The sequence below is a fragment of the Aedes aegypti genome, chromosome 3, assembly GCF_002204515.2.
Source record: "Aedes aegypti strain LVP_AGWG chromosome 3, AaegL5.0 Primary Assembly, whole genome shotgun sequence".
Lineage (NCBI taxonomy): Eukaryota > Metazoa > Arthropoda > Insecta > Diptera > Culicidae > Aedes > Aedes aegypti.
In genome coordinates, this window is record NC_035109.1 from 373,250,501 (window position 1) to 373,278,435 (window position 27,935).

A 27,935-nucleotide genomic window follows, 5' to 3' on the forward strand; every position below is an offset into this window, starting at 1 on the left:
CCAACAGCTGAGCGGAGCAGAGAACAAATTGCTGCTTCTAGCATCGTTATTTAATCGCTGCAGACGATCGCGCGCGCTTCAGGTGAAATATACAAATTTTGTCTTCAGTGCAGTCTCGTTACAATCCAAACGGAATCATGAAGCTGTTTTCATGTTAGCGAATCGTGTAACGCCGCACCATACCTGTAACCCACTTTTCGATAAGATAAGATAAAATGCGCTCTTATCAGCGGTGGAGTACCCCAACCGATTCAAGTATAATGCAACCGGTGCGATTGGGGCTCTCATTTCGACGGTGGATCGCGATACGAGATATTCTAGAATCGACGTCCGCCCATCAAAGACGGAAGTGTGTCCCAACAGGAATCAACGTGCGTTGTGGGATTAGGAAATCAAGTGCGCAAAAGTGACTCATCCCGTGATCCGTAACGTTCGAAACTCGTGTAGGAAAATTAGTTCAATTATATCCGCAAGACAGTGACTGCAGCTAGTAATTAAGTGAATACCAAGACGATTGTTATGTGCGAATAGAAGAATTTCCAATCAACGATGAAGATTCTAGTGAAGTGTTCAATCGTGGCGATCTGCCTGGGATTGATCTTGACCAGCACAGTAGGCGCCGCCGATGATGACGACGCCAGCAAAAACAGCACAAGCGACAAAAAAGATGTAAGTCCAAGACACCACCACGCAAAAACGTCCCACATCCAATGAAAAAGCCAAACCCTGATATCCACTCGAAGCAAGAATTGAACCTTCAAACCGGGCACACACTCCAGCCAGCAGTCGATAACGATGGTACCCGATAAGATATGTGCGACTCAGCCAATCGATGTTTGCTGACTGACTTTTTACGATTTTGATATCAACGGAAAAAGGAACGATTAGATTGAAAATCCCTTTCCTAGAATTGCCGCACCTTCATCGGAATCGGGAGACACAAGTTGCCACCACACCATCGTCGTTTAATCATCCGTGTTTTGCAATGAGAAACGTACTTCTTTGCCTTATCGTGTAGGTTTTCTTGAACAATTAATTTGTTTGATAACGATTATTCACCGGTTCGCTCATACATACCAAAATAAAGAACATGGGTGAGCTCACCTGCTATAACTACTCCGTACGCCCACAACTGTATTCAGTAATGCTTGTATGATATACTTATCTACCCCAAATCAATTAACGGACTTTTTATTGCATGGTCCATTATTCAAAGAAATATTTCATTGCTTCGTGGAAATGTAGGTAGGTGATTGTAATCGTATCTTTAAAATCATCGATCTTTTTTCGAATTTCAAACCATTATGGAAAATTGGCAGTGAGTGGCTGTGTACTAGACTCATGTAAATTTTGAAGTTTTCTCTCGACTCACTAAATTACGGTAAATATCATCCTAGCAAAGTTTGAAATAATTAGGAAGAAATTTGGCTGTGCACACGCCATTTGGAGCTTATGTGGAAAAAAAAAACAATGGAAAAGACTTTTGTGTTCAGCCTCTTCTTTAAATATTCTGTGGAATAGTTTACAAACTCTCCCAAAGTCAAACCTTTATACAGTCAACTCCCTTCGTTATTCGATATTTTGATATCGATTTAGAGATCCATAAAAAAAGTTGGTCTTCATGGCTACCTCGATGGCCCTTGGATCGCATTTGCACTGGTTTTGTGTTCTATAACTTGATGGTCCCTTCAATATCGAGTTATGGAGACTGGACTGTAGCTACAACTTTGCCGGAGATCACATTATGGTAGGACGACAGAATAAATTGTTATTCAACAGTATAGAGAGGGTTTACATGTAGCATGCTTCACCAAAAGAATAGAATAAAGTAATCCAGGCTACTATGTTCTAAAGCAGTGTTGCTCTGAAAGTAATAGAATGATCAGCTTTAGGACATTTCATCGAATGACATATGGACGAAAGTACATTTTGTCGAATGAACGTTTGGTCGAACGGTTTTAGAACATTTCGTTGAAAGATTATTTTGTAATGAATGATTGAAAAATCGTTTGGTTCAATTAATCTAAAACCAAAAAAGGCTTTTATTAATCTATTCGAACCCTCTGAGCAGATTCTCAATAGAGAATCAAAAAAGTAGGTTCGAGTACCTGTACCATTGAATCCCACCCTAATTGTTTATTTTTGACAGATACGCATATTTTGACTACCACTAGGCGGCATCCATTTATTACGTAACGCTAAAATTGGAAATTTTCGACCAACTACCCCCCCCCCTCCGTAATGAGTCGTAACGTTTGAGCCTACCCCCCCCTTCGAGCGTTACGTAATTTGTGGACGCCGCCCTAGTAGCCTCGAATCCACGAAGATACGAGTAACTGACACCGAAGAATGCTACAAGTGGTAGCGCGAAATACGCGTGTCTGTCAAAAATAAGCAATTAGGGCGGAATTAAAAGGTACAAGGTACTCATATTTACTTTTTTTGATTCTCTATTGGTCTTTAGGTTGTTTTGGGCAAACATACTTTTCATCAGAAACCAATAACGAATCTATCTCAGAGCGTTAATGATTAACTTGCACCAACGATTAGTTGAGTAATTAATGGTCGAATTGTATTTTATCATTATGAATGATTGAAATTTTTGAAGCCACGTTTAATGATTGTGATAGATGATTGAACTAAAGTATGATTAATGGTTAAACTTCAATTTTAGCATATTAATGATTATGATAATGGTTAAACTCAGAATGATTGATTATTGTGATCAATGATTGAGATTGGCCCTTACGTGCCTGATGTAAAATTCAATATAATTTCCTATTTGAAAATAATGTTTCATAGTCGTCTTCTAACGGAATTCCGTGAATTTCACAGGGTCAATCACAAAATGCTTTTTGTTTTAGACCTGGAGAGTTTGATAAGATTTCCATTGTTAGATCTCTGTGCAAAAATGGAGACATATATTTTTGTCAATGTTCTAAAGGAATTTCTGCCCTTTTTCGATTTTTATTTTTGAACCAAAATTTCAGTAGAAACAAAAAAAGTTAAAACTTGGCGAGCCGATATTGAAGGGACCATCATATCTTGAAAACATCGAGTTGGAAACAGCAATTCTTTAGGAATCTGTTTGAAGGGTCCACTTGAAAAAGTCGAAATCGTGTTATGAAGCGTGTTATGGTACGTCGCAATCTAGCTATTAAAATCGTCACCAAAGTAAATTGTTTGCTCAAACACGAAGTTTGATATATTGCAAGAGGATCGAACCCGTTAACGTGAAGATGCATCGAAGCCAAACATCCAATTTTCAAGAGCACAAATCTAGAGAACCAGACAACCGTTTGTGCTGAAAATGCTACTCTCTGGTCACTCGGTGGTGGTGACCAATCGATTAGATTTTCAGCATGAACGGTTGTCAGGTTCTCTAGATTTGTGCTCTTGAAAATTCGAGGTTTGGCTTCGATGCATCTTCACCTTAACAGAGAAATAAATTCCCCGTGACATCCGGAGCAAGATGTGATCAAACAATATTAAATCTTTCCAATCGGTCACATTCGTTGTATTATTTAATTATGTTTTTTTTTCTCTTTATAACTCGCAGTTCCATATAATTATGCAGCCAAAAAATAAAATATAACACCTCCACAAGCAAACGTCCTTGGAACTGAGGAACATTTATCAGATCATGTACTCAAAAACTAAACTTAAGCTATCTACGACAGATTACAAAAAGTATGGCGAGGTTTAATCTATAGAGGTATATAATACCCACATTTTTATTTTCGATCTAATTCTATTATTTACGTTATCTAAAATCGATCTAAGCACGATTTGGGTAATGATATATTGTGCTTTGCTTTGATAAATGGATTATTGGGAAAGTTGTGTATCGCCCTTCGAAGGTCACCAAGCAGTGGTTCCAAATATGTTTCTAAGCAAATGGATCCATACCCAAAGTTCTTCAAACGTATATTTACGCGACAAATTACACTGTTATTTCTATCCAAATGCAGATTTGCACTTGATTGCATCATTGCCACAATTAATTATAATCGAACAAGCCTATTTCAAACACAAGCAAGTTTTCGTGAAACAAATAAAACAAACAAACTAGCAACCCTGCTGAGAGCACATGCTTTTGATAAAACGTAAACAATTTTCGTTGGTGCGAACCGATTCACTGCCTTTTCTTGCCCGCCAACGGCGAAAACAAAGGGTTTGACGTTTCCGCATTTATGAACCCGCCCGCACTTCTGAAGTGCGGGGTCCAATAAGGTGGGAACTGCGCAATGTTTTTATTTGCATATTTATGGATTTTGGTTTTTGATTTTTCTTATTTTTTTGTGAACATTGCCTCTTCAGGTTACCGATTATTGACAATCATACAAATTTGAATTTTAGCTTATGAAAACATTTTTTTCTTGAATATATTTTATTTTCAGTGTAATTAACTGGAAAACAAATTTGAAATGTAAAAATTTTTGTATTATGGATTCGACAGACATAGAGACAAACATTTTTTTTAAATATATTTTTCTCAATCTCCAAGCGTCGCGACTAATATTTGAACAGTGTGCTGTGTTCATAACATCGAAAGAATGCAGCGCCACATATGTTATTATGACAGTTATGTCGGGAACGAGTCACAGGTCGCGTGTCCTACACGCGCATTCCGATTTGGTGGACGCGCGACAATATTACACATTAAATGAGACTCATATTTTTCTTTTTTTTTATTAGTATCATTCCAAACATTACATTCATTTCTTATACCTAGGTGTTCTGTGTTATTAGACAGAACTATCATCCTAAGTTGGTAAAACAAATTTAAGATTTTATTAACATTTTGTTAACAACATATTACATTTCATTTGCCATGGAGCTCTGATAATTAACCTGAAGTGTACGATTTAGCAGATAACTTTGAATTATTCTAACAATGTATGTTGGAAAATTAAAGTTTTTTTAATTTTACAATCAAACCTTCATGCCAAACACTGTCGAATGCTTTTTCTATGTCTAGAAGAGCAAGACCAGTAGAATAACCTTCAGATTTGTTGGAACGGATCAAATTTTTTACACGTAAAAGTTGATGAGTAGTCGAATGTCCATGGCGGAATCCGAACTGTTCATTGGCAAAAATTGAATTTTCGTTGATGTGGGCCATCATTCTGTTCAAAATGACCTTTTTAAAAAGTTTACTGATGGAGGAAAGCAAACTGATTGGACGATAGCTGGAAGCTTCTGCAGGATTTTTGTCTGGTTTTAAAATTGGAACAACCTTAGCATTTTTCCATTTGTCAGGAAAATATGCTAGTTGAAAACATTTGTTAAATATATCAACTAAAAATAATAAGCTACTTTCTGGAAGTTTCTTGATGAGGATGTAGAAAATTCCATTATCGTCAGGAGCTTTCATATTTTTGATTTTTTTAATAATAGTTCTCACTTCTTCCAAATCAGTCTCCCAGGCATTTTCGAAAACGTTCTCTTGATTGAGAATATTTTCGAAGTCCTGAGTAACTTGATTTTCAATTGGACTAGTAAGCCCTAAATTAAAATTGTGCTTTCAAACTGCATAGCAAGTTTTTGAGCTTTTTCGCAATTAGTTAGTAATAATTTGTTTTCCTCTTTCAAAGCTTGTATTGGCTACTGAGGTTTTTTAAGATTTTAGATAATTTCCAAAAGGGCTTAGAGCCAGGGTCCAATTGAGAAATCTTATTTTCAAAATTTTTGTTTCTTAATTGTGCAAAACGTTTTTTGATTTCTTTCTGCAAATCGTGCCATATAATTTTCATAGCAGGATCGCGAGTGCGTTGAAATTGCCTTCTCCTCACGTTTTTAAGACGGATCAAGAGTTTAAGATCATCGTCTATAATCACGGATTCAAATTTTACTTCACATTTTGGAATTGCAATGCTCCTGGCTTCAACAATGGAATTTGTTAAAGTTTCAAGAGCATTGTCAATATCAAGTTTTGTTTGTAAGGGAATATTAACATCAAGATTAGAGTCAATAAATGTTTCATATATATTCCAGTCGGCTCGAAAATAATTGAAAGTGGAGCTGATAGGATTGAGAATCGCTTCTTGGGATATTTGAATTGTAACAGGGACATGATCAGAATCAAAATCAGCATGAGTAGGGTGCCGGTACCAATGGTTGTAATGTACCAGTAGATTGGACTATGGAATAAAACGTACATTTTTCGATAAAAACGACATGTGCTATTTTTGGTGGATAGATCGCCTCTAGTTTAGTCGATTTGTCAAATTTCAGCTTTTTATTTTATCAAAAAGTCATATAAATAATTAAGTTTACGTAAAAAATTGGCTCCCTTGCACCAATAGTAGCCGTCGTGTTCCAGTAGTGGATCAAGGGTTGGAAGCAGTTTTTAAAATGGATGTATAAAAATGAAGAAAAGCCCTAGAGATGATCTTTATGTTTCATTCGAAAGATATTAATTGCTGTTCCGAGGGAAAATTGTTAAACCTTTGTAAAAATTTACCATTTTGTTTAAAATTCCTTGTATCATTCCCGAACGTCTACTACTGGAGCACTAGCGCAACTACTGGAACACGTGTACCAATAGTGGCTCAAGCGATTTTATGTTAAAAAATTAGTTTTATCACTCTTTTTATATTTTTCCCATATAGTAGAGGTTGAAATCTTTCTGCTAACGCCAAAAGATCTTTGTTAGGGCTTTTCGTTATTTTGTTATGATTTTTTATAGCTTAGGTAGTCCACTAATGGCACCGGCACCCTAACTAATTGGCTACAAAGATGACTAGAGTCGGTTAAGACCAAATCAATCGTAGATGGATTTCTAGAAGAGGAAAAACATGTAGGGCTATCAGGGTATTGAATTGAGAAATATCCTGAAGAGCACTCATCAAATAAAATTCTGCCGTTGGAATTACTTTGAGAATTATTCCATGATCGATGTTTGGCATTAAAGTCACCAATGACAAAAAAATTTGACTTATTGCTAGTCAATTTTCGCAAGTCAGTTTTGAGCAAATTAACTTGCTGTCCAGAGCATTGAAAAGGCAAATAGGCAGCTATGAAAGTATATTTACCAAGTTGTGTTTCAACTGAAACACCTGAAGTTTTAAAAACTTTAGTTTCAAATGACGAAAACAGTTGATTTGTTATACGCATATGAATGATGATTGCAACTCCTCCACATGCCCCATCAAGTCGATCATTACGATAAACAAAAAGTTAAGATCTCTTTTGAGTTTAGATCCAGGTTTCAAAAACGTTTCAGTAATAACTGCTATATGCACGTTATTAACTGTAAGAAAATTAAACAGCACGTCCTCTTTACCATTCAAAGAACGAGCATTCCAATTTAAAATATTAAAATTATTATTTATTGGATCCATTAGAAAAACATAATCCAATAACAATTTGATTTGTAAATTTTACACCAACTTGGACTGCTTCAGTCATAGTGGTGGCTTTGAACATTGCATCAATCATTAGATCCAATTGTTCAGTTAGAAAAAAATTAAAATCAGAGGCAGACATATTACTTGAAATGGGTACATTATCCTATGATTTCCCATTATAATTTTCGGTAGACGAAGAAGCCGAGTAGGAGTTACCTGTGGCGGTAGGGTTTTTTCCATTTTATTTGAAACAAGTAGAATGGATACTCATAGAACGAATAAGGGAAGAGTTCAAATTACCTGCTACGATATCGGCAAAGGAATTAAATGATTCGAACGGCTACCCGACGGATTAAAATTAGTTTGTGAATGAGCATGATTATGATCTTCCTGATGGGTATGATTCCTAATCAAGCGATCGTTAACTGAAAAATGAGTATTGTTTGATACTCTACCAGGGAAATTCCGGAAACGACCGTTATCGCAACGGATATTACCTTTCATCTGCCTGGCACGAGCCTTAACGACTCTCTTGCGCGAAGGGCAAGACCAAAAATTTGACTTATGATTGCCCTTTCAATTGGCGCATAAGAACTTATCGGTATCTTCCTTCACTGGACAGACGTCCTTGGCGTGAGAAGAACCTCCGCAAATCATGCATTTAGCATCCATGCGACAATTTTTTGTACCATGACCCCACTTTTGGCACCGACGGCACTGAGTGGGGTTCTGGTAATTTCCTCCAGGTTTCTGAAAATGTTCCCATGTCACACGGACATCGAACAAAAGTTTTGCTGTTTCTAAAGCTTTAATATTATTTAGTTCTTTTTCGTTAAAGTGAACTAAATAATATTCTTGAGGAAGCCCTTTCCGAACAATGCCAGATTAGGTTCTCTTTTTCATAATGATTACTTGGACTGGGGAAAATCCAAGTAAATCATTTATTCCATTTTTGATCTCTTCAGGTGACTTAAGTCACTTGAGAGACCTTTCAAGACAACTTTGAACAAACGTTCAGTTTTGTCGTCATAAGTAAAAAAAATGGTGCTTCTTCTCTTCAAGATGTCTGAGAAGAAATTCGCGATCATTAAGAGTTTCCGACAAAACGCGACAGTCTCCTTTCTTTGCGATTTGGAACCTTGATTCCCCTAATGGAGTTCAAGATCTCCTGTCCAAATCTCCCAAATTCGGAACAACTGTGAGGATTTGTTTTTTGACCATTTTCAAATAGACTACGGCTGGAATTGGATTTTTAGTTCCAATACATATTTTACATGCTTAAGTTTAAAATTTCAATTTGAATAAGCGATAGTCCGATCAATTATCATATCGTCGCTGATAAATATATTTTTTTAAGATTCCTATTATACGCACTTTCTGACATAGAACAAATTTTGTGAAAAACAGCCGCACAAAAAAATGCGCGATTCGTGCAAGACTGATAAGAGATGATTCAAAGAAATGTAACGTAATCAACACATAAATAATTAAATTATTCATTAAAAAATCGCAATTTACTATTGTTGGATACAGTAACCAAATGTGTAAAAATTAGATGGCAGTATGGTGAAGTCGTGCCCATACTTTCTGGGACACCCTATTTTCAACGTTGTTCTGTCGTGTCAAATGGCAAGGTAGTAACGTGTAAATCTTGTAATTCTGTTAAGGCGAATATGAATCGAAGCCAAACTTCAAATTTTCAAAAGCACAAATCTGGAGAATCGAATATCCATTTGACATGAAAACCGGAGAGTGACCGATCGATTAAGTTTTCAGCTCAAACGAATGTTCGGTTCTCTAGATCCGTGCTCTTGAAAAGTTGGAGTTTGGCTTCGATTCACCTCCACCTTAAGGTTTAACGGTTTAACTTTGGTTCGATAGCAAAGGCTTTTACATACAATTTCAACGTGTTTTACAATGGCAATATCAATCACCAGTAGAACTAATCTGTCTAACATGACAAGGACTTACATTTGCGATCCACTCGTGACATGTTTATTAAAATGTTAATTTTGGGAAATCGTGCGCCTGTCATGGGTGCCTGGTATCAGAAAATCAAGAAATCGCTAATAAATTCTACAGCTAACTTTACAAATAATTGTAAATTAACGTGTTTTACATTTGAATTCAGATTGCCGATAGCAACTGGTTTTACACCATCGATTGATGTGTTTTAGAACTAGTGAAAATTCCCGTGTGAAACACATTGATCGAGCTTGTAGAATGTTTTCAGTGAATGGTTTGCGCCACTAAAGGAACCATTCTTAAAACATACCTCCACTAAAGGAACGGTGTTCCTATTATTGATGCAAGGCTTTTGGCAGGGAAATTTTAAATGAATCATGATTTCTATACATTTGAATGATAGAAGGATTAATACGTTAAAATAATATATTTTATGTTTTTATCATCCTGTTTTAGCAGTTTTCCCTTAGGTGTACCACTAATGGTACATTTCCCCTATCTAAAAAAAGTATCTTCTGGACACTCTTCAAATTAAAGCTTGGAGCCTCTCCGGAAATGATTTATCGGTGGTCGTTTTCCATAGGGGACCGTCCATAAATGACGTAGCATTTTTTCACTGATTTTTCAACATTCTCAGAGGGGAAAACTATAGTTCTATCTCGATTCTCAACTATCTGGCTAAAGCTTTGGAAAGACTGCTGCACGACAAGTTGTATCCCGCAGTTCAAGCAGACCCGGATTTGGGGAGGGGGGTGCCGAGGGGGCCCCGAGGAACCAAAATTAAGAACAAAAAACATTTCTAAATACCTTTCAATATTTTCTCTTAAGACCAGGGCAGGCAATCGTCACCGTCAAATGGAAAAAGTCGTCGACGAAACTAAAAAAAGAATCGTCATCGTCACTCAACCAGCATTGGATGACGATTTGCTGCAGTTGTCCGCCACAAAGGCTCGGCGTCATGACGAACAAAGAAGCATCCTTTGTTATGGTCGAATCTTCGTTCGGGAGCTCTGAGCCGACTAAAAATATGAACCGTGGCGTCGATAGATTATGAGCCTTCTTTGAAAAAATAAAACAAAACCAAAACAACAAAACGCGTCCGGAACTGAACAAACGAGCTCTGAATCGTCAATTTCACGCGCTTACCAACAGAGCTATTGTTGAAGCTTGAGGAGTACGGGTTAAAATGCCAATACAAGCAATTATTATTATTATTATTTATTTTAAACAAAAATTTTGAAAGAGGGAAAAACCCCTTTGAGTGATTTCTTTTAGGAAATCTTTCTCAAAGAGGCACAAAACCTCTTTATCTTTTCACAAAGCGTTATAAAACACACTTAAAACTAAAGGCTCACATGGTAACGAACCATAACAGAGCCATTGTCTTGAAAGGGACATCAATTAGGTATGGAATTAGGGCATCAATTCAGTCAATTCAGTCGAATAAAAACCAGTCAGGGAACGAAGCACACCTTATTGATATCTGAAAATAAATTGAAAAGAAAAAAGCAACAACGAAGTATCAAACAAAATATGAGATTTCATTCAAGAAATTGAACAATAATTTTAAAATTGGATAACATTTTGCACCTAGTATGTCACGCACAGACACGGGAACTGAGAGACCAAAATTAGTTATGCTGTTCATTAATTTGTTTCTTGGAGATGTTGATACGATACAAATGGCTGTTGCAAGTATAATGATTTGACATTAACCTCGAAAATGAACAAATAAAATTTCTACTAACTGACATATTTTTAAACCATGGAATGTGACTTGCTTTAGGACAAATCGAATGGCACCAACGTCCTTTATCACTAGAGTTCCAACAATTTTGCCAATTGGAAAGAGATATTTTTTTAAATTTTGAATAATATTCAGAAGGGGAAATATTACGATTGAAAATTACGCCACGATTCACACCTAATTTAGCTAAAGAATCAGCCTGTTCATTTCCATAAATATTACAATGAGCCGGGACCCATACGAATTTTATGACGCATCCTTGAGAGTTGAGATCAAATAGTATTTTTTTTATCATAAAAATTACATGATGAGTTTTAAAATTAAAATTGATTGTATTCAATGCATGAAGACAGCTCAAACTATCAGAACAAACAATATATATTTGGAGTACAATCTTTGATCAAGATGCACGTAAAATATAAGGCAATCAGCTCTGCTATGAAAATAGAACAGGGAGATTGTAATTTAAAAAAGTGAGCTGAAAATAAATTGTACACACCGAAGCCAGCATCATCATGAATCAAAGAACCATCTGTATAATAAAATTGTGCAGGAGTGAATCCAGTAAATTTCCGCTCAAATAAAAATTTTGAAATATTAGAATGATGAATTTTTGGAACTTGTTTCAATTCGTAAAATAGAGACAAGTCGATTAATGGTCGATAAGTATGAATGTTGATATTAGAATTATAAAATGCATTCCAAGGAATTGAAACAATGTTTTCAACTGAACAATGATTAAAGGAGTCTAATATTTTGCTCGTGGGATTAATTTCAAATAAAGACCTTAAAATATTAATAATCGGATGATTGTTAGAAAAACAATTCATCATAAATTTACAGTTCAATTCTTGAAAACGAATTTTAAGTGGAATAACACCTGCCAAAACTTCAATTGATTGAGTATTAGTTGAATTCATAAGTTTTAAACAAATTCTCAAGCAACGAAATTGTATTTTTTCAAGTTTGACAAAATATGTTTGTACAGCACTACCAAATGTAAAACAACCATATTCCATTACTGAACGAATAGTAGTTTTGTAAAGTGTTATTAAATCAGAAGGATCTGCTCCCCACCAAGTACCTGTGATTGTTCGAAGAAAATTTATTCTTTTTGCACAAACTTTTTGAATATGTATAATGTGAGTGTTCCAATTCAACTTCGAATCAAACCATATGCCAAGATATTTATATACATCAACTTCTTCAATTTCAAGACCGTTGAGATATAAATTTATTCTTGTGGAAGAATGTTTTCTTGTAAAAACAATAAATTTAGTTTTTTGGACAGAAAAAGAAAAACCATTCTCATGCGCCCACATATCAATATTGTCTAAAGCACATTGCATGAAATGTCTAATAATCTCTCTGTTTTTGCCGCTAATAGAAATCATATTATCATCAGCAAACTGAAGCAAATAACAGCCATTAGGTATAATGGAAGCAATATCACTTGTGAATAAATTGTACAAAAAAGGACTTAGGCAAGATCCTTGTGGAAGACCAAAATAACTATAACGAATAGTTTTGGAGAATCCATTATGAAAAAAATTCATAATTTTGAAAGAAAATAAATTGTATAAAAAATTCGAAATCAAATTTGGAATTTTTAAATTATTCATTTTATTGAACAATAAATCAATCAAAACAGAATCATATGCTCCAGAAACATCTAGGAAAGTTGAAACAACATCCTGCTTTTTATTGAAAGAAAGCTGAATTTGTGAAGCCAAAAGTGAAACACAGTCACGAGTACCACGACCTCTTCTAAAACCAAATTGAGAAGATGGAAAAATGTTGTTATTTTCAGCCCATAATTCAAGCCGATTTAAAATCATTCGTTCAAATAGTTTACGAAAACATGATAACAAACTGATTGGTCTTCTACTATCTGCAAAAGAAGGATCTCTATCAGGCTTCACAATACTTATAACTTTAATGTATCGCCATTCAAGAGGAATGATGTTTTGACATAAGAAAGAATTATAAATTGAAAGCAAATGAAGTTTTCCTTCATCAGGCAAATTTTTCAACACAATAAATTTAATGTTATCAATACCAGGAGAAGTATTTTTGGTAATTGATAAAGCCATATTAAATTCAGCCAACGAAAAAGGATTACAAAGTTCCGGAAAGTAATTAAAAGAATTTGTTTTGAAATTTACAGAACGAGGAACGAAATCTGGACATATTTTTGAAGAAAAGTCGTCAATCCATTTTTCCGAATATTCCAAAACCGTAGAAAGAGGAGATTTATAATTTCATAAGTTTCGAGCTACAGACCATAATTTGGATAATGAAGTTTCTTTATCAAGATTTTCAACAAAATTTTTCCAATAATTTCTCTTTTTGAATTTTATAACTCTTGTGAACTGTGCTTCAGCTTTACAGTATAATAAATAATGATTTCTGGAGCCAGATCTGCGAAATAATTTGAATGCATCTGATTTTATTCTTAAAGAAATGGAACACTCATCATCCCACCAAAACGAAGGACGTTTTATTTTAGTAGTGGCAGAAACAAATTTTCTCTTCTGAGAAATCCGTAAACAATCAATCAATAATTTTGTGAAAATATTATAATTTTCGATAGGAGAATCAAAATGTACAATGTTTATTAATGAACTATATATAAGATCAGAAAATTTCGACCAATTTACATTTTTACAAAGATCAGGAACACATGGTTCATGAAATACATTATTGAGTTCAGCAATTTGTATTCCAATTATAATAGGTAAATGATCACTACCATTAGGATCATTTATAATTTTCCATGTAGATTGCATTGATAAATTGTTTGAACACAGGGATAAATCAACACATGAATGATTATTAGGAGGAACAGCAATCCTAGTAATTGATCCATCATTCAAAATATTCAAATTAAAATCATCGATTAAGTCCATAATTAAAGAACCTCTACCATCAGTTTTCTCACTACCCCAGACAAAATGATGTGCATTGAAATCACCTAAAATATAAAATGGGGAAGGAATTTCGTTTATAATACATTTAATTTGAGGAAGAGAAAAACTAACATTTGGAGGAATATAAAAACAAATAATTGAAAACTCATAATTATCTTTTCTTATAGAAACAGCAAGATATTCTACTTGCGATTGAAGAGATAAATCTAAATATTTAAATTCAAGATTCTCACGAATTCCAATTAAAACTCCTCCAAATGATGAATCCCTATCTTTTCTTATTATGTTAAAATTTGGAACGCGGAAAAATTTTGATGTGCCTAGCCATGTTTCATTTAAACAAAAAATATCTACATTGAAATTTGATATTAATGCTTTTAATCTATCAATTTTGGGAATAACACTACGGCAATTCCATTGTAAAATATTCAAACTGTTAGAAACCTTTGAAGCCATTAGAATGAGAATAATTAGGCAATGAGGGGAACAAATGAATTCAACTTATCCAAAATAGAGGCCAGAAATGGTAAAATCATTTTGATAATTTTTTTCCAAAAGTCGCTCAATTCCAAAAAATCAACAAGTTCCTCCAAAATTTTCAAAATTGAATTATTTGAATTTTCGTTGTTTTGTTCATTTGAAATATTGTTTGATTTATGATCATAAGTCCTGGATAAGGGATCAGAATCAATTCTTCGAAAACCAGGAATATTTTTGTGAGAAACAGTTGCCTTAATAGGAGGAAAATTCGTGTCAAAAGAAGTTGATGGCTGAGGTTCATCAAAAATATTATTTTGCTTGTTAGAAGCTTTATTGGACGTTTTTCTCCTCTTATTAGGAGGTTTGTAAACAAAATTATTAAAATGTTCAAATGATTCAACTCCATCATCATCCGGTAGAACATCAAAAGCATTAGGTGAAGAAATGTTATCTGAGGATTTCATTACTTCAGCATACGACAAAAGATTTTTATTTTTGAACTTTTGATTAAATTTAGTTTGTTGATCAATATAAACAACACAATCTTTCAAAGAATTGTGTTTTTGTTTACAATAAATACAAAGGTCCGAGTGTTTATTACACTCAGACGAAGAATGTTGCTCTCCACATTTCGAACATTTTTGCTTATTGGAGCAAAAACTTGAAGTGTGCCCAAATAAAAGACAATTGTCGCAATGCATGAGCTTTGGATAGTAAAGTCTCACACGAAATTTTACATTATCAATCATTACGAAGTCTGGAAGGACTGAACCAGAAAACGTAATTTTGATACAATTTGAATGGATATACTTGGAGTCATTTCCATTAAAAAACTGTTTCGATAAACGAACACAATCCAAAACTCCGACAGGAGAAAGGGATTTGTTCCTGAAAATTCCTGAACCATGGTTCCTTACATCTTCACAATCCAAAAATTCATCATGAATTATTCCATTAATTTCACATGCATCGCAAGGCGCATACACACGATAGGAATTACAAAATAATTTGGATCCCAAAAGAGAGTTGGCATCGTCTCTCGATCCAAAAATTACTCTCAACTTGTCGAGAGAAATTTTTTTAATTTCTTTAACCGATTTGTATTTTTTATAAATTTCGGATGAAATCAATAAAACGTTGATCGGCTTTTCTCTTTTACGAAAATAAACCACGAATGGTCCAGGAAAAGTGGAAGGATAAACCTTTACTCTAAAAGGTTTATTCAATGAAGTGGTTTCATTTGATTGATCCCCATCTTTTGACCCCCCCTCACCCTCATCAGTTTCCATAACAGAAACTCAACGAGGGAAAAAAAAAATTTGTTGGAATGGAATATATAAAGTAAAATAAAGGAATGGAATATAAAACGTATACTTATTGATGTCCCAACAAACGAAGCTTCAGAAAGAACTTGAACAACCAAACTTCTACGGCGAACTTGAAAAACAGGTAAAACTCTTGAATGGATGAAAGAACAGCAACACTTGAAACAAACACTCGGTGAAATACTCCAATCAAATCCACGGAATCGAAAACCAAAGCTCGGAAGTAATTTGAATCTGAAATGTGAAAAAAATGACAAGCAGAGAAAAAAACCGTTTCACCTGGTCAAGGCCTACTTACCGAGTATGAAATAATACAAGCAATTCTGGGATGGCATTCGCCGTTTTTTGCATAGCAAGCGAATCTACAATAAACGACTCCTTCGTTTGAGAAAGGGGAGCGAACAGAATGAAGACAAAGTGGTTCGTTGACGATTTTGGATTAACGTTCATCGTGCATTCTTTCGTCGATGACGAGACGACAACCTGCCAGAGTTTTTATACTGGATAACGATGTCTTTTTTTATTTCGTCATCGCACTGTGACGAATCTGACGATTGCCTACCCTGCCCACAAGAGCCTTCAATGACACTGATGATTTAGAAAATTCATTCACTCAACATAGGCTATGATTGATGAGATTCACATTTTTGAACTACCGTTTTGATTCGAATCCCGGACAGCTTCAAATTCCGGACACTACTTTGTATGGGCAAGATTTCACTCGAAATGTTTCAAAATGCGCCGTTAAAGTTCCCAATTTGAAAGATGATTTTTATAAACATTTTACATAGCAATCCATGAAAATTTACAATGTTCAACTAGTTTTGACCTGAGAGAGAGGAGACAGCTCACTGACAACTGGCTTGTTTTCTTGGCTTCTTAGATTTCTTCTTCTCATATTTGGGTTGTGCACAATGGTTCGGAGAGCACAAACTGGGTCAAAACCATTTTCACATTTCATTTGTTATCAAAAAGATCAGAAAATAAAAAAAAAATCAGTAGCAATTTGAGTCCAATCGACAATATTTAAATAATCAATGATTTTATATGCGAAAACACCGGAAAACAACCAGAATTTTCAATCAAATCCAGTTTTAGTTTGGTCAAATTTTGACGGTTTTTCACGCTCTGCCCTTCGAATGTGCGGTTTTCCAGTGACAGTTGATGACAGGTTCCCTTGACTTTTGGGAGCTCGCAATCTAAGCCAGCTGTCTCCTCTCTCTCAGGTTTTGACGTCTTTCTAACGGTGTAGTGCGTTTAATTATTGATTCGACTATTCGGATTGTGTTTTTCAAGAGCTGTCCGGAATTCGAATCAAAGTGTCCGGAATAGGGTAACGCAAAACACAACCAAGTCAAAGAACATGTCAAAATGTAGGTAAAAACTTCCTCTACGAGATAGAAATTCCCAAACGGTCATGTAGAATCCCAAAAACGTTCAAAATAATTGAATTGTGAAGCACTGTTTTTCGTTATTTTGGACACCCGGCATTATTTATCGTTTGGCGACAAAGTCCATGACACTGGTTGTATAATATGCTTGCCCATAGTCTAATCAATCGATTGACAATGGAAAACCGAAGAAATTCTACGCTATTAATTCAGAAAGTTGAAAAAAGTTTTTGTTTACATATGAAACATTTCTGACGGCTTCAATTTCTGTGTGTAACGTGTTGTAACGGTTGCATGGATGGACCGATTAAATTAAATCAATTTCAGATAAAATAAACAACACATTTTCTTTGTACAAACGGTTAATGCAAGTGCGGAATAGTCCATTCTTTCCAGATAACATGCAAATTGAGTTGGTCTTCCGATTTAAAGTGGGAAATTTGCAGGGAAATTGCACAGGTAGTCCAAAATATATTGGTTACCCTATGAAGCAAAAGTGTGGTTGTGTCCGGAATAAAAATCATGAAGAGGCCGAACATTTTTTATGATTAAAGTGAATTAAAGATGTGGAATCCAAATCTTCATCCACCATTCGAAATTTAAGAGTTTTCAAGGCCTGCTTAGGCTAAAGTTTTGTACAGAACGATTCAATTTATATGTGTAGTGATTAGCTGTACTTCGCAGAAGCCTTAAGTGTCCGTAATATGAATCAAAACGGTACATTACTGGGAAGAATCACGTGATTTTCGCGAAATTCAATCCTTCTACTATTACCATTCCCAGAATATAATTCAAACATTTATGTCAACTTTCCAATATTTAAGTCAATTTGTTTTTCTTTGCTTGATATTTTGCTATTTTCTCACTTATATGAAATGCAAAACTTCGCAGACTATTATATTTATCGAAAATTGCTTGTTTTCAAAATATATTAGTACAAAATTTTGGACATTTTTGGCAAAATGGCCGAATTTTGAAAAAAAGGCAATTTTTCATTCCATATAAATTATATAGAAGCCAAAAACCGAGCCAGCCTTCTACGAATTATTATATTTTTCCCATAGGAAGGAAAAATCGCCTAAAAAAAATGGGAAAACTTGAAAACAGTTGAATTTTTTAATGCATATAGCGCACAATCCTTTTTGCATTTGGGCCCCTCATATCTTTGGACCGACCATCTTGTTAAAAGCTCAAATTAAATGCGTTGGTTTGTGGAATTCCAAAACGTGCTGAATTTTTTATAAAAGGGCCTCCTTTATGAGATCTGACCCGGGCCCAAATCCGGCACTGAGTTCAAGGTATCATCTCGGAATTCCAGCATGGATTCGTGAGTAAGCGCGCGACAATTACGAGCCTGATGAGCTTAACCAATACCGTCATCCGCAGCAATGGCGTTTCTCATTGCAAACAGACACCGTTTACATAGACTTTTTCAAGGCCTTTGACAAAGTACCACATGATATCGCTGCAGCAAAACTGAGCCGCCTCAGGCTTAGGCTTCCGGCATGGGTTGTTTGCTGGATAAAATCATATTTATCGTCAAGGAAAAAAAACAGTTGCATTGGTGGATAATATTCTGAAGAATTTTCTGAAAAAAAAAAATCGTTAATAATCGGAAATGGTATATCGGAAACGGAAAAAAATATGTGAAAGTGATCAGATGATCAGTTACTGGAACAATTGCTAAATGTGGTGTGAAACCTGAAATAATATTTAGAAGTTCCATGAAGATTACTTCATAAATTTCTCAAGATATATTATAAATCCATACAGTTTGATGTTTTCGATGCTATTTCAATACAGATGTTTGTTGGAATCTTTCAAGATTTCTCCTACAAAATATTCTGAGGAATTTTGCTAACAATTGTATTTGATACTCAAGCAGAGATTCCTATAGTACTTACAGGATTGCTTCCAGGCATTGCTTCTGGGATTTCCTTAAAATGTCTTACAATGTATACTCCAGGATATTTCCAGCAATTCACGTACACACCAAATTTTTATTGCTGTAAATCAGCAAATTTTTGCTGATTTTTTTTGTACTGTAAATTCAGCAATCGATCCAGCAAAATAAAATTTGCTGAACTGCAAATTCTCATCCAAATGACAGCTGGGTTACTGACCATTCAGAAAAGCGAATTTTAATTTGCTGATTAATCAGCACTAGGTTATTTGTTATTCTAGTGGGATTTCTCGCTGATTTTCAGCAATTTCAGATCGCCAGCATCCGGTAGATGAAACATTTTAAGTAATATTTGTAAAAGATGTCATAGAAAACAACATAAAATGCGAATGCGTTGTATGTGATAAACATTTATTTAAAAATAAACGCAATTTTCTGCGCTCTGGGGGAAAATGGACACCGTCTACCGTAACGGTAATGTTGCCACCTAGAAATAAACATTTTGATATTTATTGAACCATCAATATCATAGTGAATGTTTAGTACTTACCAAATACGATATTACGAAAAATTTTATTTTATTTTATTTTATTGATGTACAAGGGGGTCAGGGGCCAAGTCTCCAGCATAAGTTTGAAAACTCATACCATCCATAATACACCGGGGGATTTGGAGTTTTGGAAGTAGGCAACGCAACATCTTTGACCAGAAGGTTCTTTAAGTTTTGCTTTTACTCTAGACTTCCCCTACACGTATGAATGATGCAAGGTCGAAAGAACATGAATCAGTCATACATATAACGGTAGTGAAGTGTTTTGCCTAAGGATATGTGAAAGGAGGGATTTTGTGTGGTGTTTTGTAAATCGCTCTGTGGAACAAATTTGTTATTAGTTAAATAATAAGTTCATTTGATTTACCTTTCAATTAGTATTCAATGATTACAGAAACTTTATACTTAACAAAGGCGTAGAGTGCAGCAAGCTTGGTGGGCGGTTCAAGTGCGTATTGATTTGGCGAGCGTGTGACAGAACCGAGGATGGAGAGATGCGACCGCAAACCGACGTTTTCTCGGCCATTACGCTGCCATGATAAGAGATGCCTTTCCTCTTCGATGAATTATTCCTCGAAGCGGGTTAGATATGAAAACAAGGATAAAGAGAGAAGGAATGTTAGTGATTGTTACATGCTTTATGGCAGTATTGGCGTACATTGAAGTCATACAAAATTCGCTCTTTGGATTCCCACGATAACAATCCCTGAAACTAATGATAAACAACAAAAAATGAATCCGAAAGAGCGAGAACCTTGATACTTCAATGTATGACAATCCCACTTTATTGCATGTGAGAAGTTCTTGGTGATATTCTCACAACGGCCATTCAGAATGGTTCGACGGATGTAGATATAAGATCATTATGATAAGATTAACGCGACGACATGTTAGTAAGCTCAAAACGATTATTGTATTTGCAACTGTTAATTTAAATAGTTAAGCTAAGGGTCAGTTATTGTATATAACTTTATAGATAAGCAGAAGTAAAGCACGAACGCGAATCCATCCCATCTTCAAATGCACAACACTTCATTCTGGAACTTTAGAACGTCCATGTTGTAACTTGTTCACACAAGAAATCTGCCTCGACCGAGTTGACAGAACGCGCCCATACCCCTTTCTGAACCAAAGGACAGGGAACTAATACCATGATACCTTAACTACTAATACAAAAGCTACTTCTATGTTATTTCCACTACTACGCTCAAGGTAATTATGTTATGATCGTTAGAATAAAAACGATAGAGGTTACTACTACATAACAGAAATACTACTGAAAGAACGCTAATGTCGCCAGTGTTGGTGTGATAAATGCAAAGTAGTGCAAAAATGCTTAGAGAATTAAATAAGTTATAAATTACAGCATTTTGTTCAACAATATTATACACGGTGTGTTGCGTAGAACAAATTTATTACAAAAAATAGGTAAGCCTGAAACTTCGCCACAATACAGTCCAAGTCTCTCGCGTTCATTTGCTGCAAAAACCAAAAAAATCGCTCGGGGGGTCTAGAGTAATTTTTTTTTATTGATTTCGAGGAACTTGCACATACGTTTGTATTTGCGTATATCTCGGGTCAAAATTTAAAAATGTTTGAGAATCCATTCTCCCATTTGTTATTTGCCATCCTAACTATAACAACAGTGTTCTGTGAAATTTTCAGCTTTCTACGAGGTGATTTAAAGGTGATTTAAATGCCCAAAGACAATGTAGGCTTACGTGGAAATTAGTATGAAGAAATTTTGAGATATGTTCTAAACACGCTTGTACTGTACGTACAAACTTATTATCACATTGTAAAAACTCATTCTTCAAACTATCATAAAGAAACTTGCTGAAGAGAGAAATTCAATCCGACGGATAGCAGAAGAGATATTCATGAGTTTGTTTGCAATTATTAAGATTCATATGGGATTATAGCCCTGCAAACATGTACAAAAATCACAAACAAAATTATCTCAAAGGGATTTGTTTCTTCAGCAACATAGTTCATTAAGGTTTGAAGAATGATTTTTCAATATGTGATGATGAGTTTCTACTTACATTACAGTACTAGCGTATTTGGAACATTTCTCAAAATTTCTCCATAGTAATTTCCATATAAACCTACATTGTCTTTGGGCCACTTTCAAATCACCACCTAGAAAGCTGAAAATTTCACAGAACACTATTTTTATGGTAAGGATGCTAAGTAGCATAGGATAAATTGGATTTTCTAACAATTTTAAAGTTTGAATCGCCCTAATGTACATATGTTTGAATGTATATATAAATGAATGTACGTATGTATATCTGTAAGTAAATATTTAAGTATACTAGAAATACTGGAGAATGGATATTAGTCGAGATTTTAGTGCTTTGTTTTTTTCAAATGCGACCGGTAATTTTATAAAACTGTTATCCATCTATTAGTATCCACCTATTATAATAACAAATAAAGCAACTATTTAAATTAAATTAAATCAAATTATCAAGATTTGTAATTTATGGTCAAGTATCTAATACATTTGAAAAGATTCCGGTATTTCACTTTTGTATCGCTGAGTAAAAAGAGAAATCTCGCATAATTTATAATCTCGTCCTAAAAGCCATAGGTGACCAAGTGTGTAACTTGTTATTACTGAGCAAACGAATGGATTTACACTTTATTTCACAATGCTAAAATGAAGAGAAGATCCTCCTCTGTCTCCCAGCGGTGACAGTTTTTATTTTGGTCCGTTTATCTGCTTAATATAATAACAACGAGCTACACCCTCGGTTACCAATGGTTTTTAGAGTGAAGATACATAGAAGCCAAACCTTGAATTTACAAAAGCACAAATCCAGAGAAGCAGACACCGGTAGCTCACTGGTCACTCACAGATAGCGACCAATCAATAAAATGTTCAACGCATAAGGTTGTCAGGTTCTTTAGATTTGTGCTCTTGAAAATTCGAGGTTTGGCTTCGATGCATCTTCACCTTAGGACGAGATCATAAGTTATACGAGAAATATTTCCTTATAACTTCTTACATCATAATGACCAATTTAAGTAGGATTTTCAAGGGTTTTTGTAGGAAATATTTAAAATGATGCTTGAGACAGTTTTGCGATTATGCGTATGTCATATGTCATGTATGCTTTTTACAGCCCTTTTGACCAAGAACAACTTTAATTTCCATGCCAAGGTATGCAAATGGTTTAATCTTGCATTTTGTCCCGTATCTCCGTACGTTCAACGTAATGTGCGTCGGTGCAAAAACACATATCCATAAATACTTTACACAAAATAAAAAAAAAATGTTCTGGACCCCCCGACCGATTTTTTTGATTTTGGTCTCAAATGAAAAAGCAAAGTCTAATTGTTTTTAGTTTGAAATTTCAGACTTACCTATTTTTTTGTAATAAAGTTGCTCCACAAAGACACCGTGTCATATTAAAGATATTTAAAAATAAAACATTTCAGTAACAACAGTGCCATAAGTTTTCTAATTATTATACATATATCAGTAACACTACTAAACTATCTCTAATACCGCTACAACCTACCTTACGCAAGACCGTAAAATGCCGTAATTAAGAACATTTTGCAATATTTCTCAAAAATCGTAAATTATAGTTAATGATAATTTTAATTGGAATTGGAACCAGCATATACAAATAGCGGTATGGGCAAATTTCAAAAATTTTCTTAAATTTCGACAAATTTTGGACCAAATACGCTTACGGATTTAGGAAATGCGCTGAATTACGGCACGTTACGGTATTACTAAGGTAATAATTACTACATTGTTAGTAAACCTAACATAAATGCCTATTTTCAATGACCTGTGAGACGCAGAGACAACCCGCACCCACTCTTGCGCCTCGTGATCTACTGAAAAAGATTTATGTATATTGAACTAATACTACTATTAAAAATAGTGCTACTGAAGAAAATGATCGTTGGTTTCCCAGTCTTGTTAGTGATTTGAGTGTTAGTAGAGACTGGTAGTAGGCCCTGCCGGTCCCTCCAGCATTACGCGTAGTTATCTGGTGTTAGATCATGCGACAGTAACTAAACTCATGCTGAAGGTGTGATAAATCAAGTGTAAAATATATTTAAGCATTGAAACACATGCCATTATTAGACTAGCTTACATTTTATAAGTTATAATTACGATAAATTTTCGCGATCAATATATTAGCATAAGAGTATTTTTTCACAATATCAACAATATGTAATCACTTGATTAATCACCGTCAATCCCATCACCTATGGACAGGGCCAAATACGATATTACGAAAAATATACATAAATATATGAATGTTCGGGTAAACATTTGTTTTAACTCCATGCTGATATTGTGAATGAAACAAGTGGGAGTATTTTTTTCTTTTTTTTTATTTTTCGGGTGACAGATAAAACAGTTTGCTGATACGAGTTCAGCAATAATGTTTGCTGGTACCGTGGACGTACCATATTTGACGCGGTTAAGAAAATTCTAAATTCAAACACTTGTCAAATCGTCTAAATCTATCCGATTTTGTTGAAATTTGAATCTATGCTAGCTCAACTATTATAGAATTAGGGAAAAATCAGTAAAAAAATATTAAACGATTTTTTCTTCATGTTTGATTGACTTTTTGTGGAACACATTAGGTTCCTTAATTGACGCATCAATTCTTCAATGTGCCTAATTTGACGCATTATGTTCCTTATTTGACGCACTTACAAATAATTGCTAAAGTTTAAAATATACAACAGTTTCAGTATTCAATAGTTCAATTAATTGAAAAAAAGCGTTTTAGAGAGGACATAAAAGTTAGAACCTTTGGAAAAAGTTTTGAATGACGTCATCCGGTAGTCACTTTAGCTATGTGTTTAGTTAGTGTAGAAAGTAAAACCGGCGATTGAGTTCAATCCATAGTTGAGCATTATTGTTTAGTTTAATGTATCTTCGTCGTGATATTAAACAAGGGAAAGATTTGAAAACTATGTTGCGCTGGAACGGGGAAGGTAGTTGCTAAAATAAGGACAAATTGGTCAAAAACTAGAACGAAAACAATCGGTTCCAAAAATGGCCGTTTGATAATCTTCGTAACTTATAACACGTGAACTACGCCTACTTGTCCCATGTTCTATGTCACCCTTATGGACCGCGGGACAAATATGCGTAGAACCAACGGCAGTATGGGCCTCGAAATAGATCGAGAACCATATATGGGTCATACATTAAGTACGTCATGTTATTAGGGGGAAGGAGGTGTTCTGCAAGATGTGACGAATCATACAAGTTTTTTGAAGGCTCCATATAAAAAGTGTGAAGTAGGGCGAATGGGCGGGGTTTTTGTAGAAAATGGTATGTTTTTGTGACACGTATCTCATGGACACACCCCCTATTGTATAAATTATACGAAACAAATCATTGTAGCTACACCTCACCTCCTGACGCATTTATTGAAGCTTCCTTGAAACATTAGGGGACGTCCATAAACCACGATAAATTGTACAATTTTCAACCCCTCTCAACCTTGGCCACATTTATTTTATGAAAAGTGCGAATATTTTGTATGAATCGTTGCGTTTCCTTGAACCTCCTCCTCTTCCTAAAAACGTGACGTAATCTATGGATGACCCTTTACATCCGATTACATAAAGCCTCGGATTGTTCTGCGGACGGATTTTTTGAATGCAAGCACCATAAATATTTATTTTCCTATTTTCGATTCAACAAAACATGCTGAACAAAATAGCAAATAATTAGGAACATTGTGTGCCTAACTTGACGCACAAGATTTTCATACAACAATATGTCTTAAAGCTTAAAAGTAGAAAACTTTCGACGTCAATTCATGAATAAAATAATATTACTGACTGTTGTTGATTATATTGCAGTCAAACAGCACAATAATTTCACGAAAATTGATCAACAATAGTTAGCACATTCACTAAGGAATGAAAAAATTGACGCACTTGTCGGATGCATTTTCAAATAAATTTTATTTTTTAACTATTATCAATCAAATATAAACTTTTTTCGATTGGAATCCTTCAATAACATGTAAATAAAGATTAAGCAATACATTTTTGAGTGCTAGTCTGATCTAGAATTAATTTATGATAACATTAATTAGAAAATGCGTCAAGTTTGGACCCGCGTCAAATATGGTACGTTTACGGTATACAGTAAAATTTCAAATGGATTGCTAGTTATCAATCATGTGTCATATAAATTACTGAAAATCAGCAAAGCTGATGGTGATAACAGGTATCCAGCAAGTTAGATTGCTGAATTCCAGTAAGCAATTTCAGAAATGCTGTATATCAGTAAAATAGTGTATTGCTGGATTGGTTTCAGCAAACGAAATTGCTGGAAGAATAATTGAAATTTTGGTGTGTAAGAATCTATCCAATAGTTCATAAACACTTTTACCAAAACAATTTCTAACGTTTGGGGTCAATTCAAGGATTCTTCCAAGAATCCGCTTCGACAGAGCTCTGAAAATCGTTGAACTAATATTTCTTCTTTTCCAACCATATTCGCAGAACTCTACCGATAGCAATGCCAATCAAACATCCAACAAGGAGCCAAATCCTCTATGCAACACGTGCTCCTGCAACGCCAAGGAGCGAACCTTCGACTGCTCCTCGATGAAGCTGTACAAGCTGTTCAACATGAGCGACTGGGCTACGTTGAACGACAGCGGAGTCGCCACCGACAAGATGATCCTCAGCCGTAACGGCATCCCAGAAGTGCCTCAATTTCCCAAGTTCGATGTCAAAGTGTTGGATCTGAGCTTCAACAACATCAGCGTCATCGTCAAGAAGGCCTTCTACTACCTGAAGGATCTGGAGGTGCTGGATTTGTCGCATAACATGCTGACTCGAAGAGCGCTCATTCCGGAGATCTTCGAAGGAAGCTACAATCCGGACGAGTACCTACCGATGGAAAAGTTGCGGGTGCTACGCTTGGGCAACAACGAACTGCACTCGCTGGATCCGGATCTGTTCGAGCATTTGCCCGTCCTGGAGGAGCTGAGCTTGAAGGAGAATGTGTTCAAGATCATCGATCAGTCGACGGAGGTCGCCATCGGGAACATTATGACCCTGAGGGTGTTGGATTTGAGCTACATGGAGCTGTTGGAGATTCCGAAGCGGATCTTCCACTCCCCGCAAGGGCTGCAGTATTTGAACCTGACGGGAAACTTGTTGACGAGTGTTCCTGAGGCGTTGGACTACGCGATCAATCTGAAGTGGCTCAGTTTGGACGAGAATCCGATAGAGAGTATTCAGGGGGAAGGGTAAGTTGGTGGGTTCATGGTTAAAGAATGATCACGCAGTGAGGCCTCTTTTCAGCGTATTCCCGGCGATCAAGACATTGGAGTACCTGAGCCTTTCCTACATTACGCCGTTGAAGGTGATTGGACGCGGGGCGTTCAGCAAGTTGGAAGGTCTCAAGGAGATACACATTTGCAACAATCCGGAGCTGACGCATCTGCACGGAGAAGCGTTCAGCCGGGCCAACGCGGACGATCCGGGGCGAATGGAGTGGCCCCGAGTGAAGCAGCTCTACCTGCATAACAACAATCTGAGTATGTTGGACTCGCAGCTGCTGGCCCGGTGGGACGACATGGAGGTGATTGACGTGCGGGTCAACCCGTGGTTGTGCGACTGCGACAACCAGTGGATGGTGGAGACCCTGCTGGCGATCATCGAGAAGACGACGCCCAAAATCATGAACAATATTGTGTAAGTAATCTGCAGCTGCTTTCTAGATCTAGATTGTTCAGAACAAATTCTAAAATTATCTATTTTCCAGATGCGCCGCCCCTGATCAGATGAAGGGCCTTTCGATGGTCGACCTGGAGCACAAGCACAGCCAGATGCGTTGCCTGGACAAGTACGGCAACAGGCCGCAGAACGATGGCGCTCTGTTGATTGGCCTGCTGATCGGCATCTTGGCGGGCATTCCCCTCACCGCGGCGGTCATCATGATCTACCGGCGGGGTTGTTTCGGCCTGGTCCGCCGGGGACCGGCCGACTTTTCGCGGGCTTTCTACACCCGTGCCACCAACGACGAAAACTTCTAGTTCGTCAGCAATTGATTGTGCCAAATAATAGTAGGTCTCCATAGAGTGAGACGATTTCTAAGTCAGGGTTTGTGATGACATTTTAGTTATGCCTTTCCATTCAAGATAGTGTTAGTAGGCTATGACTTCATCAGTGATTAGTGTTAAGGTGTGTGTGAAGAAGCATCCAAGTGAGCCATAATAAAATCGATTACAGGGAGTATTTCTCTGACAGTGACTGCACGGTTGTTTCATTATT

The 27,935-nt window shown here is 35.8% G+C and overlaps 1 protein-coding gene across 1 annotated transcript; it reads left to right on the top strand.

Moving 5' to 3' along the window:
• LOC5574204 (leucine-rich repeat neuronal protein 3) lies at positions 1-27,915 on the top strand. Its single transcript, XM_001661211.2, has 4 exons — positions 1-669; positions 26,154-26,908; positions 26,964-27,356; positions 27,427-27,915. Exons 1-4 carry the CDS (start codon positions 550-552, stop codon positions 27,695-27,697), a joined length of 1,539 nt encoding a protein of 512 aa, XP_001661261.1. The 5' UTR covers positions 1-549; the 3' UTR covers positions 27,698-27,915.
• The last annotated feature ends 20 nt before the right edge of the window (positions 27,916-27,935 follow it).